Source organism: Pezoporus wallicus, unplaced genomic scaffold, assembly GCF_028554395.1.
Source record: "Pezoporus wallicus isolate ANWC-B61680 ecotype Strahan unplaced genomic scaffold, APGP_CSIRO_Pwel_v1 contig_8232, whole genome shotgun sequence".
Lineage (NCBI taxonomy): Eukaryota > Metazoa > Chordata > Aves > Psittaciformes > Psittacidae > Pezoporus > Pezoporus wallicus.
In genome coordinates, this window is record NW_026637105.1 from 2,563,960 (window position 1) to 2,584,141 (window position 20,182).

Consider the following 20,182-nt stretch of genomic DNA (forward strand, 5'->3'; position numbering starts at 1 on the left):
CAAGGGAAAGGCAAACAGGGCCCTCACTGTGGCTCCAGACCTGCTGCAGGTGAATGCCCGGCGCTGTGTTTGTGATCCCAGGTTGATCCCAGCACTACCCCTGGACTTCAACCCTTCCAGCCAGCGGAACAGAAGGTGTTTCTCCTGATGGCCTTGTGGTCTGCAAACATCCAGCTGCCACTGACCTTCCCCCAGGCCAAGGGGAATCCAAAGCACCCTTTTGCTTCCGAAGGACAGTTTTCCCTGGAATAAATCATGCCAGGCAGGACAGCTCTGGTCTGAGAAGCTGCAGAAGTGGTTTAAAGCACGGCAAGCCCCATCTCAATCTGAGTTACTGGAGACCACAGCAGGGAAACACTGAGCACCCCTGCAAATCCATCCTCATCTCTGCTGGCATCTTCCCTGCCTAAGGCCCAGCAGAGTGGGGAAGGTCCCTTTGCCTTCCTACACCCAAGTCACCTGGAGAAGCCGTTTGGGTGCTGCCACCCGCCGGAGCCGCAGCAGAGCACAGCCCAGAGCTCCTCCAGTGGCCTGGCCCCTTCGCACCTGCTGTAAGAGCAATCCCTTGAAGGGCTGCAGGCTCTGCAGAGGATGTTCCATGCGGTCAAGGGTTCTCCCAGTCTTTCCTTTTGCTCTCCAGCAGCTCTTGGCTTAGCTTCTCTTAATGACCACTGCAGATCAGACTGGGGAGCAGCCCAGACTGCTTTGGAAAGAACAACGAAACAGCAAAGCCCCAGTGAGGGAAACAGAGGCACTGGCTATTGAGCATCACCACTTTGAGGAGAAGCCCCAGCTCCTCTGCTACCGCCAAGGCTGTAAAGAATCAGTGTCAATCCATCCACTTTCTAACTCCTAAACACACTAAAATCAATAGTGCAGAGTGTAAAGGGGAGATGGATTGATTTCTTTAGCACTCAAAGAACTGTTCCCAGCAGTTACTGATCCTGACGGGGGGTTCCTTGGGCTGCTCAGTACATTGGGTCTCACTGAAGCCACTAAAGAGCAGCACAGCCATGGCATGGCGAGGACACCGAGTCTCTGGAGAGTCTGCTGGCAAAACCAAGCCAAATAAAACTCAAGCAACGTCTTCAGGAAAAGAAAGGTGCTGAGTCAGGTTCCCAGAAGGAAGTACCGGGGTGGAAAGCGCCCGTTCACATGCACACAGCTGGGTAAAGCCCGCTTGTGTTTGTAAGATCCCCACTTGGGCAACCAACCCCTGCCAGGTCCCTGCAGAACACTCAACAGAGCAAAACCCACCACAGCAGCAGCCCAGGCAGCTTGGTCACCACAAACACAACCTTCAGCAGACAAAACCCCCCTGTGGGTTCATTCCATGTGTGGCTGTGAGCGAGAAACCCCACGGTCCACGCAGTGAACTCGGAAGCAGGAGAGCTGGCCACAGCGTTGTAGTTTGAAACGCAAAGCTTGCCGCTGTTACCAGGAACTGCAGCGATCCCATAGCAGCAGTTTGGCAGCAGTGTTCTGGGGCAGGGGATGAGCTGAGAGCAGAGCTGCACTGAGCAGGGATTGGACTCGGATTCCTCAGGAACAGCCTCTTCCCAAGGATTTGATGGGCCTGAGAGAAGCAGAAGCAATGCTGTGTGCTACAGCTCCTCAGTCACTTTGGTCACTGCAATGAGTGCTGAGGGCAGACATCCTGCTTCCAGGAAAAGCACTGGAGGGGGTTAGAGAGGAAGGGCAGGCAGAGGGCAGGAAAGTGTGGCCCAGGCTTGTCCAGGGAGCTAGCAGGGAAGTTTAGGAGCAGATGGGGACATGGCCACATCCCCACACAGGCTGCTAGAGGTGGACCAGCAAGCTGCCGCCGGCAGCCTTTGCTCCATGTCCCTGGGGCCCCAAGCAGCTGGTTCAAGGGCTCCAGGCACAGTATCTCCTCTGGAGACCTGTCTCAGAGAGAAAGCAGCATTTACCTGGTTATGGCTTTGAAATCCTTCCAGGAAACACATCTCACACAAGTGCAGTGGGTTGTGCCTAAGGGTGGGTTGGTTTAGGAGAAGCAGGATAGAACAGGCAAGGGACAGTGTGCAGGACTCAGGTTTGGGGTTAAGTCTTCTGCCTGTCTGCATGGACCAAAGAAGTCCTCAACAGACTACACTTAAGGAAAACAAAAAGAAGGGATTAATGCCAATCCTTCACCCCATCCACCCTCTTCTGCCTGGAGATGTCCTATACACCAAGGGGAAAAAACCCACCACAACCACCTCCCTGTGTCCTCTGCCCACGGAGGGGGAGAGAAGGTCAGTGCCAGGGAATGGGGCTCTGCAGGTCATCAGCTGAGATCCTGCAGTGAAATCAGTGCAAAACTGGTCCTTCAGGTCACAGGGGCAGTGAGTGAGCCAACCTCCCCCCTGCAAGCAGATCCATCCAGCCCAGCAGCCACTCCAGAGCCTCTATTAATGCCTGAGCTCAGTTCCAGCATCACCTCTCAGGGAAGGTCCAAGTTTCCCTGTGTGCAAACAGGCACTTCCCAGCAGCTCCTTTATTTGCCCCCAGCTTCCCTGCGTGCACCAGCCCACAACGTTCAGCCTCTGAACAATCAATCCCCCTGGGCACGCACTGCCCAATGGACAAAGTTACCTTTGTCCATGTGCTGCTGGGAAAGCAGGGACCAGCAATGCTCTGGGCAATGCTCCTGGCCTGGCCCAGGCTTCCCCTGGCCTGCTGCCAGCAGGAATGCAAGAGACACAGCACAGGTAAAGAGCACATCGTTCTGCTTTATAAAAATGACCAAATCAGACATATAAGGCCAAGGAGTGCAAAAGAATCCCATAAGACACCACAGGGGCACCAGCTTCAGGGACCATCCAGTTGAGAGTCTTCCTCTTGGTGGGGTTTTGGGGGGGGTGGGGGTGTGTTTGCAAGCTTAATCCATCCACATTCACTCTTCATACAAAGACTAAACATGAAAAACGTGCTCTTGCATCTGTAATGGTGATTGGCAGCTCTTTGCAAGTCCATCCTCAGGCCTCGTCTCCACAGCTCAGCGCAGAGCACAGAGCTGCATGTCAGCGTGACCCATGCTTGATGCCTCAGTGCACAGGTTGAAGTAAACTGGTCCAAACACAGATGTACAAATCCATTCAGAAGCAGGAAGCCAAAAGGGGTCCGTTCAGTAGCATTTGGAAGGAGGCGACCAAACACAGCTCCTCTGGGAGTCCTGGCCTGGCTTCAAGGCTCCTGCTTGCATCAATGGGGTTCTTCACAACCCAACAAAGCAGGGAGGGGAAGTCAAATCCAAGTCTCAGTCTCTCCCCTTTATTTTCAAAGGCTCTCTCCGTCAGCGTCCCCAGGTGTGGGCTTGGTCATGTCCATGAGTTAGGAAGGCATGCTCAGGAACGAGCAGGTCACAAAACCAGGCTCCAACAGGCACTTGAACCATTTCAAAGGGATCTGGCTGGTTAAATAAGCCTGGCTGCTCATGGGAGGAATTAAATCCTTTCCCTCCCTAGCAAACCATTTGAAAAGTAGTCACAGGCTAGGAAATAAAGGCACGGTTCAGTTCAAGTCAGGCACAAAACCATGGTCCACACCAAAGCACGGGGGCTATTTTGGTTTCCCTCTCCCCCAGAAACCAGTGGGTGCGTTTATGCCATGGCTGGTAAACACAGCTGAAGTGTTTTCTGCTCACGTCCAAGGGCACCTGAACGGACAAACAAGTCCCATGGCTTCACCTTGTTTGCTTTCTGATAAACATCCAAGTGGTAACAGCAGTAAGATAGAGCTTCCTCCTGCTGCAACGCCGCAGCCCTCAAGGCCAGCTGGCACTGTGCCCTCGGGGTGGCAATGCCCCATCTCCTGCTTCTGAGCAGCTGGAGCGGAGCAAAGGGAAGGAGAAGGCACGGAAGGGCAGGTCCTCATGGACCCCTGGAGACCCTCTGAGGGGATGCTTTCCTCTCAAAGCAAGAATAGGCAAACAGCCCTATTCCTAACTACAAAACCCATTCAAAATGAACCAACTTTCCCTCTGCTGCCATCTCCCAAGTGCAAGGCTGGCCCAGCAGCCAGTGTGAATGCCAGGCAGAGGGCTGGGCAGATGAGTGAGGAAGAGCTGACAAGTCAATCCATACCTGGCAGTGACTGCAGCGCTGACCCCCGTGGTCTCCTTGAGAAAGGGGATGCCTGTGCGGGCATCCCACCCCTCTGTGACTGGCACTATCTCAGGAGACACCCCAAGAGGCCAGAGATTAAATGAACCACGTTACCTGAACCTTCTCATAAGCGCAGCAGATGATGACACCACTAAGGGTGGTCAGTGGAGAAAAAGGCAGACCTGGCTTCTGCAAGCACCATGGATAAAGGACTTAAAAGGTTTTGGGACTCACCCAGCAACTTTAAATAGAGATTTGGGTCCCTGGAGAGCAAGTGCTCGGTCCTCAACTCAGGATCAGCACAAACACAGAGTCATCACCCAGTTCTTCCCTACCCAAACTGAGTTCTGCAATGCCAGAAAGCAAGAATTGGGCAACAGATCCTCAAAAGCAGAGGAAAAGGGCTGGGCCACAGAGGTTGTTGAAGCTAAACATGAAGTATGGAAATCACAAAGGCACAAGTTATTTGATACTTCCTTGTCTGTCATCTCTTCCCTGGGCACGTTTCACCTCCCAGGTTCATTAGCTCCACAGTTCACTTCCTTGATGTTCTATATTGTCCAAGAAAACATAAAAATCCTGTGAAATCTAGAGAGCAGGAGAAATTTGGCTTCAACCAAGGATCAGGGTGGACTGGGGGGAAAAAGTAAGTGGCATAGCACACTCCATATTGAAAGAGGAGAAAACTGATAGCAGCAGAGCCTCAGAATGCCTGCCTGCTGCTTGGGTCCTTTTCCTTAACAATACACCTGAAGCAGAGGTGCCCCGGATGAGTCAGTCTCTGTGTCTTGGAAAGAGGAATCTCTGCTTGTTGGAGAGCCTTGGAGAGGAAAGAGAAGAGAGGGTGACATTAGAGAGCGTGAACTGTAGCAGCCTGGCAGTTAGGCAAGCATCTGCCACAAAGGCTTTGTGTATCATGAGGGAGGAGAAAGCCACACAAAGCCCACAGGCAGGGAACAACCCTGCCTGTATTGTAGCCATCTCCTAGGACAGATCTGTTATTATGCAGGAGAAAACTTGTCTTTTAGCCCTGGGCTGCTCTTTGGAGTGGAGCATGTAATGCTGGGAGGATCAGAGCTCAGGGGACAGCCCATCACCCTGCCCTGCTTCTCTTTTGCACAGTTCCTTTTGTTCCCAGTGTAACCCAGCTGTGACCTTAGCCAGTCACACCCCAAATACAGCCCCACAGACACCCCAAGACAGAAAGCTCTCAGGCCAAGCATCGTGCATGGACAGAGATCACTCCAGACTTGGGTTCCATTCTTTTCCAGCACCCACCGACCCAAGCAGTCTTCTGAGCTCCCTTCATGCCCAAAGCTCAAGAGAACTACTCTCCTTATGGTAACCTAAAGAGACAGGTGTCAGCCCAGCCTTCGGGGGTGAAAATGGAGGGATGGTGTAACATGGGAGATCCAGGGCATTCCTCTCACTCCTGTGATGCATATCTGCAATGAAGACCCTGGCCAGGTATGTTACCTGCACTGCTGTGTCGCCTCATGTTCCTGGCTATCACATCTGCTGATGTTTCTTCAGATATCTGCACGTCCAGATCTGGAATGAAAGCCAAGAGGGGCTGAGATATGAAAGGATGGGCAGCTGTGACTCAAGACTGATCCCAGCCAGGGAATACACAGGGCTCAGCTTGGAAGGCACCACCCTCAGGTAATAGGAGAGGTAAAGTCCCATTGATTGCTTCCACCATTGTCTTGGTAATCTGAGCTTTGTCGTTCTTAAACACCAGGAAGCAACAGCAGCCTTAGTGCTAAACCACCCGGGTTTCCTCCTCCGTTATTTCTGGACCTCTCCTTACCCCCCACACTGAGCTTTCCAAGGTCTCTCTTACAAGCTGTTCTGGAGGTCAGTGCTCCAGACCAGGAGGAAAGCATCCCTCAAACAGCCAGGAAGCACTTACGCTGTGGCAGCAGCCCTTCCCTCCTCTCTGCAGGGATATTTACTGTCAGCTCCTCACCCACTGTGTGGAGGAAGTCCCAGCTCCAAGGAGGCTCCCAGTCACAGTATAGTCTAAGGGTGGCATTAGCAAAGAGCACTGGTAGCTCACGGGAAAGAGGCAGCTGAGTAACTGGACATCCTCAGGCACAAGCCAGCTCATCTGGTCATACCAGTTAAGTTTGACTCAGTCTTTCTGCCCAGCTTAGAGGTGAGGAGGAAAGCAGAATCATTGCAGTAGCAGCAGAACTTCTATTGCTCAGCACAAACTTCCTTGACAGTGAAAGATACTATCTAGAAAGCCCCAACACAATCACTGGTGAGAAGCAGAGGTCTCCAGTAATACAGAAGGAGCTCCATTCACACATCCCAGGAAAAAAAGCCCAGCCTGAAGACAGGCACCGGCTTTCATTTCTGCTCCATTGTCACATCTCCATGGCTTTGATAAAATGAAAAGCCTTCCAGTATCTACAGGGGCCAACAAGAAAGCTGGAGAGGAACTTCTTACAAGGGAATGTAAGGACAGGACAAGGGGAATGGCTTTAACCTGCCAGAGGGGAGATTGAGATGAGCTCTTAGGCAGAAGCTCTTCCCTGGGAGGGTGCTGAGGCGCTGGCACAGGGTGCCCAGAGAAGCTGTGGCTGCCCCATCCCTGGCAGTGTTCAAGGCCAGGTTGGACACAGGGGCTTGGAGCAAGCTGCTCTAGTGGAAGGTGTCCCTGCCCATGGCAGGGGTTGGAGCTGGAGGAGCTTTAAGGTCCCTTCCAGCCCAAACTACTCTGTGATTCCATATAAATAACCCTCTTGTTCTGAAGCAGCAGCACCAGGAAAGCCACACATACCATCCTGGCTGATGACCATGGACTCCAGCATGGTTTCATTCCCGCTGTCTGGTGCGTTGCCTCTGCTGGACTTCTCCTCATGGCTCTGGCTGGCTGGGATAGAGATATGGGGCCGGACTCTGCTTTTCCGGGTGCTGATGCGAATGATGCCTCGGACCAGCCTGCATTCAGCATCCTGCTCATCCAGGTTGTAGTCCTGAGTTATGCTATTGATGAGGTCTGAGATCTTGTTGGTCTTCTCCAGGAAGACAGTGTCTGATGTGCATTTGGCCAGCTCATCGATCTGGTGGACGCTGAAGAGCTCCGTCAGCTTCTTGAAGATCAGGACATCAATCTCCCTGCTGGACATGGAGCCATTCAGCTCGCTGATGTCCAGGTCAGACTCGTGGAAGGAATAGTACTCCTCTGAACTCCGGTGGCTGCTGGGGAGGGGTGGCTTTTCTATGCTGTTCCTGAAGGGCTTCTCTGGCAGCAGCTCTTTACAGCACGAATCTGATTCCAGGTGGTGGCTGGGGCTCCTGTTTTGATAGACAGGAATGCCCTTCAGTTTCACATCTGGGTAACTGAAACTGCTACCCATGCTGGACTTTTTGATCTGGTTCCCATTTTTCTCAGTGGGAGAGACGTTGGCAGGGCTGTTTGGCAATCGCCCATTATAATCTCCATTCTTTCCATCATCAGTGGAGGTCTCAGTGGGCCCTGGATAGGGGATACAGACACTGCAGTCCTGAAAGCAGCCCCCACAGGTCACTATACAACAGAAAACAGCCTTGTATGTGTTCCAGGCCTGAGACAGAGAGGAACAGCAAAAGCTCTGGTTTGGGGGAGCCTCTGCTGTACCAGAAATAAAGGTAATCGTTTCTGCCTCTCTCCCATTGGAGTCTTTGAGATCAGCTTTGCGACCTTTCCTATCCCGCATCTGCTGGGCTCTGCTGCGGCCCTGTTTGATTTCAGGTGTAGAGCCACTGAACACCTCCAAACTGACATCTGCCTCCTTGGATGCCCTGGTCCGCAGGGGCACAGCCTCCTGGTAGGACTGGTTCAGCTGGCGGTGGCTGTTCAGCTCGTGGGGGAGTCCTGTTTTCCGGCCCAGCATGGCTCACTGCTCAGGCACCTGCAGAACAAGGAGGTCTCAAGTCAAACAAAGGATTCATCACCAGTTTCACCTTAGCAAGCTGCTGATCAACAGAGAAGAACCCAACATTTAGATTCAGTGATTTCCCAATTTGATAGTCCCATTATTTGCACAAGCATTTTGCACTAGGATTCACACTGCTCTCACTTGCACAGGGAGGGGATCCAGCCTGTGTTTCAGGGTTCTCCAACCATTCAACTTTGCTGCTTCCTTTCAGGAGATGCTTCAATCAAAAGAGCTGTTTTAAAAGGACTGTTTTTAAGACATCAAAATCCCTGTATCCTTCAGAAGAGGTTTCCTCCACGCAGCTGGAAGACTCAGGCTCCAAAGCAATAAATGAGTATCACAGCCATAGGTGGAGCCAGTTGACAGGCTCCAGAGGGAAAGTATCTTCTTTTAAACAACTTCCCCTTTGTCTTGCATTCTTTAGGATTAAGCTGGGCCCTGACAGTGCCTATCCATTTCAAAACACACCATGCCCAGGAGGAGATGACAAGCAATCAATTATTATGCAAGCTGCCAATTCAGACTCCAAATTATTCAATGCTATTTAGAGGGTTTAGCAATAGCAGCGTTACTAACACTAATGATTTTTGCTAGTCATGCTAAGGCCAAGTTATGCCAAAGGCTTTCCTATGAAAACTGTCTTCTTCTGGATTAAAGAGAAAATCTTGTCATCAAGTCACTCTCAAATCAAGCCTCACAGGAGCAAAACCTTCACAAAGCCCTACTACAGAAACCCTACCAGCAGCCTACGTGCTCAACCATTCTCACTGACTAACACAACAGCCCCAGCTCTGCACACAGGAGTAAACTGTGTTTGCACACTGTCACACTTGAGCTCCACACATCCATCAAGCAGAGCATGGCACATTTTATCTCCCTTTATGAAGGAAGCTCAGCACTGGGTGGTGGAGAGGAAAGTCACATCAAGGCTGTCACCCTCCACTACTCCTATTGCAGCTGCTTTTAGCCCAGACTGTGGTGGGGCCCTAAACTGCCCACGGTTTCTAAGCCTCTTGGCTAACACTGCTTTCACCCCCAAGAGATCCTTTTAAATCCTAATTAGGCTAATTAATAAGCAGTGAAAGCCCAGCCATAGCTTAAGCAGTTTTGGACTTTCCCTGCTGTTCTACTATGCACTTTCTTAGGGCATCCTAAGCATGAATATATACCTCTATCCTATCCTGTTAGAGTACTGCCTCCTTTGCCCTTCTTAAAAACAAATAGTCGTGTTTTCCACACAAAGAAGCAGGCCCAGAGTGAAAGTCGGGCAGTTACAGCACACCACTGCTTTCCAGGAATGCTTTGGCTCCATTATCTTACAAAAATCCATAAGCAATGCATGTCCCAGGAGCTCCTTCTGCACATTCCTGGTCAATATGTTAAATATAAAAGCCCCAGACACTCCAATTTCAGTGCTGAGCAGGCAGAGCTCCCCCGACTGAGCATCAGTGGAGAGTTTTGATTGCTTTCACTTAGGAACATGGCTTTTACCTCAGCTTCATCAGTACTGTAATGCAGTTTAAAACGCTCTTAATACCATGGCCTCATCAGATTTTAATGCATGCACTGCACAGTAACAACCATTTATATAACCATATATAACATTCTGACGTTTCAGAGCATCTCTGACACAGGGAGGAGCATTATCGCAGCTCTGCAGAAAGACACCTGCAGGCACAGAGATTAAACCTCTTGCCTGCCATTGCACAAACCCCCGGTGGCATCAGGCATCAGAGACGCCTCTGGCCCTGAGCACTGAGCTCGCCCCGTTCCCTCCCCTTCTCATCTCAGGCTGCTGTGACCACCAGCTCACACCTTGGAGGAGCTCCCCAGGAGCACAGACAAGACACAGCACCTCGATCCAGCGGCAAGGGACTGGTCTGAAACCTGGAGCCAGCTGCCTAACACAGCCCTAAAGAAAAGCTCTGACTGAAACCCACGGCCGAGCTGATACTCACAAGACGGGTGGGAGCTTTGTCTGGTCTCACGCAGGTACCAGGTGTGAAGAGTGAAGATCCTCCTAAAGAACTTGAGCATCTGCTTCAGAAGAACGAGGAGTTTGTGCATCTATGAGTTAGCCGGGGTCTAAGATCTTCATTGTTCAGGGTTTCCTTTGAGAGTTTGGAAAAAGCTAAATTAAGTAGTGAATCTACTTAACAAGGTCACATCGGTTTGCCAATAGCCACACTGCCGTTGTTGTTAGGGACTAGGGAAGCAAGAACAGTAACTGAGGTACCTAAATGCAGGATATACGACCCAGTTTATCATAAGTAGATGGAAGCATCAAGAAGTGGTTTCTAAACAGCCTTGCCAGATGCCAAAAGCCACCCCATAAAGCTCTCAGACCCCTGGCAGGGGGCAGCAATAGAGACCCTGGCCTCGAGGAACACGGAGCTGGCTTCTTCGCTGTGCTGCTGCACCCTCTCAGCTGAGCCTACCTAGGATACAAACAGCCCAGACAAGGAACTGCCTCTCGCCAAACGCTCCCCGGCACCCCCTGCCCAAAGCACCTCCTGTTCCAGCTGACTACAGGACTCCACTTCGGTGCTGCCCCTTCCTCCTCACTAAGGGAGCGCTGCGGGGAGGGGTAGCCCCGCCTGGGCCCCCAAGCAGAGGCTGCTCTGCCCTCTCTGCGTCCCCGACATCCTCCAGACGGTGGATTTTGGGGAGAGGAGAAGCCGGCAGCAGAGAACAGCGGCTGGGGGGGGGGGGGGAGCCTCCCGTCCCCGCCGCGCTCCCCATCAAGGTATCGGCTCTCCAACGCCAAGCCGACCCCAGGAGGGACCAGAGAGACCCAGCACCCCCCGGCAGAGCTCCTACCGACACCAGCCTCGCAGGGCGAGGGCCGGGAAGGCCCCAGAGCAGGGAGGGGATCAGAGCCGGGAGGGGGGGGGAACAACGACAGCACCGGGGCGCTGGGGGGGCTGTCCCTCAGCCGCCAGCCTCCCCGGCCCGGGGCGCACGGAGACGGAGAACCCGGCTCTTGGCGGAGGGGGAGGCCACGGGGGTGCTCGCCCCTCCCGGCCGCGGCCTCCTGCTGCTGCCCCCGGGCCCAGGGCGGGCGGCCCCGCCGGGGGAAGCGCCGAGCGGCGGCGGGGCCGGGGTTGGGGTTGGGGTTGGGGCCGGGGCCGGGTTTGGGGTCCCGGTTGGGGTCGCGGCCGGGGCCCGGCTCCCCCCCCCCCCGCTGTTACCTGCGAGCGAGCGAACGGCGCCCGGCCCCGCCTCACCTGGGCCAGGTGAGCCACGTGACCCGGCCCGACGGGCCGCCGCGAGGGACAGCAGAGCGCGGACGGCGAAGCCGACCCGGTCCGCGCAGCAAGGGGCTCCAGCGGTGGGACCACGGTCCCCACGGAGCCCTGTCCCCATAAAGTCCTGTCCCCACGGAGCCCTGTCCCCATAAAGTCCTGTCCCCATAGAGCCCTGTCCCCATAGAGCCCTGTCCCCATGGAGCCCTGTCCCCATAAAGTCCTGTCCCCATAGAGTCCTGTCCCCATAAAGTCCTGTCCCCATAGAGCCCTGTCCCCATAGAGCCCTGTCCCCATGGAGCCCTGTCCCCATAAAGTCCTGTCCCCATAGAGTCCTGTCCCCATAAAGTCCTGTCCCCATAGAGCCCTGTCCCCATAGAGTCCTGTCCCCATAGAGTCCTGTCCCCATAGAGTCCTGTCCCCATAGAGCCCTGTCCCCATAGAGTCCTGTCCCCATAGAGTCCTGTCCCCATAAAGTCCTGTCCCCATGGAGCCCTGTCCCCATGGAGTCCTGTCCCCATAAAGTCCTGTCCCCATAGAGCCCTGTCCCCATAGAGCCCTGTCCCCATAGAGTCCTGTCCCCATAAAGTCCTGTCCCCATAGAGCCCTGTCCCCACGGAGCCCTGTCCCCATAGAGTCCTGTCCCCATAGAGTCCTGTCCCCATAAAGTCCTGTCCCCATAGAGCCCTGTCCCCATAGAGTCCTGTCCCCATAGAGTCCTGTCCCCATAAAGTCCTGTCCCCATGGAGCCCTGTCCCCATGGAGTCCTGTCCCCATAAAGTCCTGTCCCCATAGAGCCCTGTCCCCATAGAGCCCTGTCCCCATAGAGCCCTGTCCCCATGGAGCCCTGTCCCCATAAAGTCCTGTCCCCATAAAGTCCTGTCCCCATAGAGCCCTGTCCCCATAGAGCCCTGTCCCCATGGAGCCCTGTCCCCATAAAGTCCTGTCCCCATAGAGTCCTGTCCCCATAAAGTCCTGTCCCCATAAAGCCCTGTCCCCATAGAGTCCTGTCCCCATAGAGTCCTGTCCCCATAAAGTCCTGTCCGCATAGAGCCCTGTCCCCATAGAGCCCTGTCCCCATAGAGCCCTGTTCCCATAGAGCCCTGTTCCCATAGAGCTCTGTCCCCATAAAGTCCTGTCCCCATAGATCCATGTCCCTGTAGAGCCCTGTCCCCACGGAGCCCTGTCCCCACGGAGCCCTGTCACCGTGGACTCTGTCTCAAAGCATCCCACTGCCCAAGGATCCTCATCCTCAACTGTCTGTGTCCCAAACGGTCCCCTTGTCCGAGGGTCCTCATCCCCCAGGATCCCTTGGATCGCCTTCCCCAAGGATTCCTGTTCCCAAGGTCTCCACCCTTAAAGACTTCATCCCCAAGGGTCTCACTCCCCAAGGATGCCTGGGAAAGATTCCTGTCCCAATGGATTGTCATCACCAAGGATCCTATCCCAAAGAACACTTGTCCCTGAGGATCTTGTCCCAAAGGATCCCTGTCCCCAAGGGTCCCAATCCCCAGGATCCCCCCCACTCTGCCCTGCATTGTTCCTCAGCATTTTAACTCCCTCCCTGTGTTGCCTGCACCAGGCAGCACATCCCTGCCAAGGGATACGCAGTGACAGGCATGGGGTGGCCACATCCCTCCCCCAGTGTCCCATGGGACCTCTGCCCTATGGAGAGCATCTCACCTGTGCCTCCCTGGGTGCTGCCTGCAGGTTTGGGTGCCTCTCTGGAGCATGTCCATCCCAGATGAAGCTTCATCCAGGACATGCTCAAGTGCATTGACACCCCTAAAGCCTTTGGGCCACCCCTCCTGCCCCCCCCCCAGCCTTGCTCTCCAGCCTGGCCACAGCCATGGAGGGGCCTGCACCCCTCATCTGGGGTGATTTCATCCTCCATGCTCAGCATCCCGCAAAGCAACATCAACCATCCCTTCTCCTGCTGGGAGAAGTTCCCCTGAGGACAGCAGTGGCATAAGGGATGTACAAGCTGCAGTGATGCCCAGTGCTCCCCGGGAGCTCAGCCCGTCCTGTTTGCTGCAGCTTGGTGACTCAGTGGTTCTCACCACAGAGCTGATGACTCACTCTTGGAGGGGGTCGGATCCTTCCCTGAAGGGTTGGAGGAAAGGAAAGAAACCAGGAGGGGAAGCAGGCAGGGAAGGAGCCTGGAAGAACGCAGCTCAGCACGGAGGCTGCAGCCGGAGCAGAGGCGCTGGGCTCAGAAGCATCAGCCAGTTTCCAAGAGGAAAGAGGAGAGAGAGAAATCTGTTTGAGGGATGGTGCCAGTGCCAAGCAGCTCGTTCCTTCTCTGAACGGCAGGAAGACCACATTTATGTACTTAAGCCTCTGGCACAGGAGCACTGTACTTACATGCAGCTGGTGTCATTTCCATGGCCAGGCTTTCATCTGTGTACAACTCAAAGCACTGCTTGGAAATCCATCATCTCCTCTGCCAGGTGCCTTGAGCACAGATCCCAGCCGTGAAACCTCTCCCGGCGCTGCCCCATAGTGCTTGGCACATCCAGGATGAGCTGGGCAACACAACGTGTCCCCCTGAGCCCAGCACCATGCTGCTTAATGCCCCTCAGCTCCTGTGTCACCTCCCAGCTGAGCTGCTGCTGCGTTCCAGAGCGCACTGCTGGGACCAGGATGGAGCTGGATCAACTCAGAAGTCCTGGGGCTTAAACCTGAAAACCTGATGCAGGATTCCTTCCCTTAAACTGGGCCAGGATGAGAGAGCAGTGCCTGGATCCCCCCTGCCTGGGAACTGGGACACCTGAGGGAAAGCTTGCAGAGACACTGGGAGAGATGGCACTAACATTAATGATTTACTGCCTTTAATAAGGCTTTGCTTTTCTGGAGCAGATCCCAATGCAGGGTTTTAAAGAGGCCCAAAATCAGATGCTATTGCACAGCCCTCAACTACATCCTCCTGCAGGGCTGCCCTAACCTGAGGCAGAGCACAACCAATGAGGGGCTGGCTCCACATCCCTGGGGAATTCGTAGAATGGTTTGGGTTGGAAGGGACCTTAAAGCTCATCCAGTTCCAACCTCTTGCCACGGGCAGGGACCCCTTCCACTAGGGCAGCTTGCTCCAAGCCCTGTGTCCAACCTGGCCTTGAACACTGCCAGGGATGGGGCAGCCACAGCTTCTCTGGGCACCCTGTGCCAGCGCCTCAGCACCCTCCCAGGGAAGAGCTTCTGCCTAAGAGCTCATCTCAGTCTCCCCTCGGGCAGGTTAAAGCCATTCCCCTTGGCCTGTCCCTCCATCCCTTGCCCAAAGCCCCTCTCCAGCTTTCCTGCAGCCCCTTCAGGCACTGGAGCTGCTCTCAGGTCTCCCCTTCAGGAGCCTTCTCTTCTCCAGGCTGCCCCAGCCCAGCTCTCTCAGCCTGGCTCCAGAGCAGAGCTGCTCCAGCCCTCACAGCATCCTCGTGGCCTCCTCTGGATTCATTTGCTTCTCCTCAGGGCTTCAAGTCCTTCTCCTCATGGACCCCAGAGGAACGGCAACTGGTGCTGGGCTGGCTGTGGGGTGCAGCTTGGTGCCCCATCCCTGTTGTCAGTGCCTCCACATGCAGCTGCAGGGAGCGCAGGGTCGCTGCTAGGGGAGAGAGAACAATGCTCTCAACCGAGCTTTGCATCAAAGAGGTTTATTCTGAGCACTGCTAATTTCAGACTCCGTTGCTAAATCATTAATAGCTCGTCAGCTCAGGCAGCAGCACGGGAAGGACTTGGGTTGTGACTTACTCTGGAGGGCACGGGCATTTCTCTATGATTTGCCTTTACTGTCTTCTTGTCTGTTCATGGAGCAGGATGTGCTATTGACAGCCTGGAGACACAGTCGTTGTGGGGGCCTCAGCAACACCCCAGCCTTCCTGCCCAGCATCCCCAGCCCATCTGGCCTCGTCTGATCTCTGAAATTCATTCCCAGGCATAACTGCTCCCTATCACCATTTCCTTTTCTCACTCTGGACCAGGGACAGGAGCTGGGAAGGTGATGAGGTCCCTCCAAGCTCAGCGATTCTCAGATTTCGCTTTGGGGGAGTGGGAGAAGTTCACTGCAAGACAGACCCCAGCCCTTTCCCCCCTTGGGGTGCTCTTGGGGGTCCGGGTTCTACTGAAACAGAGGAGAAAATCAGAGAGGAGAATGTTCTCTTTAGTACCTGCCTGTCCCCACAGTTTCTTTGGGTTGGAGGCAGGGGGAGCAAGAGCAGAGCTTTGATCCTGAACCTATGATGATGCAGCATCAAACCTCACTTTATAGCATTGGATACATGAACATGGTTCAGCCTGGACTTCAGCTTTCTTACAGCCTGAAGTGCAGCCTGAACAGCAAATGTCATGGCCGTGGAGCAGGGGAGATGCGGTGGGAGGTGGTGGACAAGCAGGGAAGGGACAAGCTGGCAGCGGGGGCCGGGAGCAGTGACGCAGCAGCCTCTGACGCTGCTCTGGTGTCTGGCAGACGTGTGGCAGCGCTGGCAAGAGCACGAATGCAACACAAAGCACAAGGGATGTTTTTTTTTTCCCCCTCATAAGGTAAGGGAAACAAAGCTGCCATCAGTCCACGTGGGATGGAGGTGTTCATCCATCGCAGGCCTGGACATGGCTCTGCCAGGAACAGCTTTAGGCTGGGGTGGGTTTTTTGCTTTTCCTTCTGTCTGGGGGTGGGATGAGACTTTGGCACCTGGTTCCCATCATCTCTTTTATCCTCTCTGCCGCTCTGATGCGGGTACAAGCAGACGTTACCCCACGCACCTATGTGAATACGCAGCCACTGAGCGTGACATCCCCACAGGAGGAACCCTGAAAACCAGGCTCCTCAGGGAAGCAAAGTGGCAGCAGCACTCTCCTGCTGCACCTCCCTCCCACTCTCAGCTCTATTAACCCTGTCTTAAATGATAGACATCGGCAACGGCGTTGCTGTGACAGCCATGCAACCAAGGACATGCTGTCCTGGTGCTACGTCTCCTGAGCCTCAAGCACTGGGACATCCCAGCCACAGCTGGGGAGGGGACAGGGGCTGCCCTTGCATCCCCCAGCCAGCACAAGGAGCTTCTTCAGCTGCTTCTCCCAGGGGCTGCAGGCTTGAAACCAGTAACTCATCCCAGTCCAGCCTCTCTCCCAACCTTTCCCAGTAAATCTCTCCAGTATCCCTTCCTCGCCCAGCCTTTCCCACTAAGCCTCTCCAGCTTAAGCCTTCCCAGCCCTGCCTTTCCCAGTGACCCCCCAATAACCCTCTCAGCCTTTCCCAGTGATGCCCCTAAGGGAGGGCAGTTTCCTGGGGCCACCGGGATGGTCCTATACAAGGCTATACTGAGCCTAGTGCTGCGATGGTGTCAATACCCGAGCTGTGCCATACCGGGCTATACCGAGCTCAGGGCCGGTGCTGTACTGAGTCATACCGAGCCCGAATCCATGATGGTGCTGGTTCTGGTGTTGTATTGGGCCGCAAGAAGCCCGCAGCCATGCCACTGCCAGTCCGTACCGACGGCGCTCCAGTTCTGTACTGAGCCATATAGAGCCCAGGGCTGTGATGGTGCCAGTACCGTGCCGTTGTACGAGCTGTACCGAGAACAGGCCCGTGACAGTGCCAGTACCGTACCGAGCCATACCCAGTCCGGTGCCGTGCCAGGCCATGCGTATCCCGAGCATCCCCTGTACCGAACCGCACCGGCTCGGGGTCGTGTCCCCGTCGTCCCCCCCTTCCCGTGCCGGTGCCGGAGCCGCCCCGTTGGGGCCGAGCCGCCCGTAGCCGGCGCCGCCCCCGGGTATATATCATCACCGCGGCGCTGCCCTTCTCCCCATCCCGTTCCCATGGCGGCGGCGGCAGCGGCGGAGCAGAGCCCGGGGCCGGCTGCGAGTCCGACTGCGGGCAGCGAGCAGCGCCCCGACCGCGGCGGTACCGGCGGCAGCAGCAGCAGTACCACCACCACCACCACCACCGGCAGCAGCAGCACCACCGGCAGCAGTACCACCACCGGCAGCAGCACCACCGGCAGCAGCAGCAGTACCACCACCGGCAGCAGCAGCAGTACCACCACCACCACCACCGGCAGCAGCAGCACCACCGGCAGCAGTACCACCACCGGCAGCAGCACCACCGGCAGCAGCAGCAGTACCACCACCGGCAGCAGCAGCAGTACCACCACCACCACCACCGGCAGCAGCAGCAGCAGCAAGAGCAGCCCCGGGTCGGTGGAGCTGGCGGCGGCGCGGCGGCGGCTGGTGGCGGCGGAGGGACGGCGGCGGGCGGCGGCGGAGCTGGAGGGCCGGGTGCTGCAGGTGCACTGCGCCCTGCGGCACGCGGAGCTGCGCCTGGCCGCCCGCGCGGAGGCTCTGGGCCGGCTCGGAGCCGGCGTGGCCCAGGCTCAGCTGGCTCTGGCTGCGCACACGCAGCGCCTGCAGAAGGGGCTCCGCCGCCGACCCCGGCCCCGGCCCGGTGCGCTCCTGGCGGCCGCCCGCGCCCTCCGCAGCTGCGTGCCCTGGGCCCCCGCCCGCGCCCGCGGGGCCGCCGCTCCGCCCGCTGCCGCCCGCCGCCTGCCCGCCGCGCCCCGCAGCCCCGCCTAGGGGACAGGGGTGCTCTGGGGTGGGGGGGCACCCAGAGGGTCCTTTAGAGAGGCGTGGGGAGTGCGATGAGTTGGGGACCTCCGGGTTTGGGGCGTCCCAGGGGGAGCCCAGCGGGGTCTGGGCTGCTTTAGAGGGTCCTGGGCAGTCTGATGACACAGGGACCTCTGGGGTTGGGGGATCTCAGGGGGACCCTACAGGATCTGGGGGACGCCGGGGGGTGTGGGAACCCAGCGGGGTCTGGGCAATCTGATGGGCTGGGACCCAATGGGTTTGGGGGTCCCAGGGGGATCCTGCAGGATGGAGGGGTATGGGGGACCCAGCAGGGTCTGGGGTCCTTTAGGGGGTCTTGGGGAATCTGATGAGTTGGGGACCTCTGGGTTTTGGGGGTCCGGGGGGACCCAGCAGGGTCTGGGAAATCTGACGGGCTGGGACCCAATGGGTTTGGGGGTCTCAGCAGGGTCAGGGGACCTCAGCAATGTCCTGAGGTGTCTGATGCGGGGAGACCCTGGGGGGTGTGGGGTTCCTTAAGGGACCCCATGTGATTGAGGCACTCCAGGGGACCCAGCAGGGTCTGGGGACTTTGGGGTGCCCTGATGAATCTGGGGGGTGTTGTTGCTGGGGGTTTCGTGTGCTTGAAGGGTCCTGCAGGGTCAGGGGTCCAGGGGTGTGCAATGAGCTGGGAGGTCGTGGGGGACACTGAGGTTGAGGGACCCAGCAGGGTCTGGGGTCCCTGGAGGATCTTTCCAGGTCTGGGGGTGTTTGTAGGGGAATCTGCTGTCAGCAGCCCCAGCCCAGCCTGGGGTCACCTCCCTCCCGAAGGCAGCAGGTTCAGGGCAGCCTCCATGGGGCAGGGCCCCTTCCCCGTCCAAGCCTCGCTGCCAGGAGGGGTCGCCAGGATGCTGTGGCAGCAGGACACTGGTGGGACTGTGCCTCACGCTGGGACTTGGGTGCAGCCTTCATGTGCCCCTGTGCAGACTTCCATGGGGGAATCACGCAGGCTTGGAGTCATCCCGCTTTCACCGTCCCTGGACACTGATGCTGGCTCCAGACTGCACCCTTCTTGGGGCAGACAACAGAAGGGGACTGGTCCTCATGATGGCACCAGCACCGTCTGCCTCCCACCAAGCTGGATTTTTGGGGCTGCTTTGACAACCGATCCAGCCGGTGATGCTTGAAGCCTCCCCGTGCTTCCAGCAAGAGTCCTTGGGCACCTTCAATGTCACACTCCAGCGGAGCCTGTCACTGTCGGCTCCAGAGGGCTATGAAGGCATGATGAGGTGGACTCAGGATGAAGCATCCCCCTCCGGGCAGAAGGCTTGTGTGGGGTCCTGGCATTGCTGTCCCCATCGCTGTCCCACCAGCCCTGAGCCGGCCTCAGGATGGAGAGCTCAGACCTGACAGCATCTTCCTGACTGGGAACTGCAGTGGTTCAGCTGGCAAAGGCCTCTATGAGCCTGCTCCTCACCGAACGCAGCCGCAGCGTTCACCCTGCCAGGGCTAGCAGCATCCCTCAGCCGAGCCACCAGAACGGGATCTCGCTTTGCTGCGCTGAGCTTCCGCAGTGACTTTTCCCTGGAGGCTGCATGAATCCCTCCCTCCTGCTGCAAAACCATAACTCACCCCCCCCTTATTTATTTATAATGGAAAACCCCACTGGATTCGGGCTGGGGTTGGGGGGATTTCACTGACTCATGAATGTTCTGCCACTACCTTGGTGGGAGACAGCAGGTCTGTTGTGCTGATCCTCGCTTCTCGCCTCTTGTGCCCACTGGTGCTGCTGCTGTGCCTGCACCGCGCTGCCTGTGCCCAAGTCAACTTTGAGAGCTGGTTTATTCACTACACGCAGTGTCCTTAGGTGCTGCCTGAAATACAACAGAGAGGGTGATTAGAATGGGGCTTAGCCAATAAGCCCTGGTAATATCGTGTAATTAATACCGGAGTGGATTTCTCTGATTATCAACCTGTTCCCTCTTTCCAGGGACGTGGAAAGTGCGTTGGGAGCTGCCTGCAGCAGTGTGCCAGACACACACAATAAAGTCCAACTTGCACATTTCTCTCTGGCAGAGAAATATTTCAGTTACCAGCATGACTTCACTTATTAATTCCTGCTTTCAAACAGTTACTCTGGGGTTCGTGCTACCCGATGTGGAGTTCATGGATGCTCGGACAGCCCTGTATCTCCTTGATGCTCCCTAATTTCTGCCCTTTCACTAAGTTGCTGCCTGCTGGGGGTTTTCCCATGCGTGCACAGCCCTAATCCCAACCAGGAGGTGATTCCCAAGCCGGGTGGGGAGTTTGCTGCTAATAGCAGCTTACAGGTCTCAGCCAGGACAAGGGACACATT

At 56.1% G+C, this 20,182-nt stretch overlaps 2 protein-coding genes across 2 annotated transcripts; one reads left to right on the forward strand and one right to left on the reverse strand.

Annotated features, from left to right (window-relative positions):
* Positions 1-2,712: 2,712 nt before the first annotated feature.
* KDF1 (keratinocyte differentiation factor 1) lies at positions 2,713-10,093 on the reverse strand. The gene is made up of 4 exons (XM_057403578.1): positions 9,994-10,093; positions 6,895-8,008; positions 5,583-5,657; positions 2,713-4,926 (listed from the first exon to the last, which is right to left on the reverse strand). Exons 2-4 carry the CDS (start codon positions 7,988-7,990, stop codon positions 4,844-4,846), a joined length of 1,254 nt encoding a protein of 417 aa, XP_057259561.1. The 5' UTR covers positions 7,991-8,008; positions 9,994-10,093; the 3' UTR covers positions 2,713-4,843.
* A 6,593-nt stretch (positions 10,094-16,686) lies between these two features.
* Positions 16,687-17,838, forward strand: TRNP1 (TMF1 regulated nuclear protein 1). The gene is made up of 2 exons (XM_057403404.1): positions 16,687-17,039; positions 17,436-17,838. The coding sequence occupies exons 1-2, from the start codon at positions 16,687-16,689 to the stop codon at positions 17,836-17,838; spliced, it is 756 nt and encodes a 251-aa protein (XP_057259387.1).
* The last annotated feature ends 2,344 nt before the right edge of the window (positions 17,839-20,182 follow it).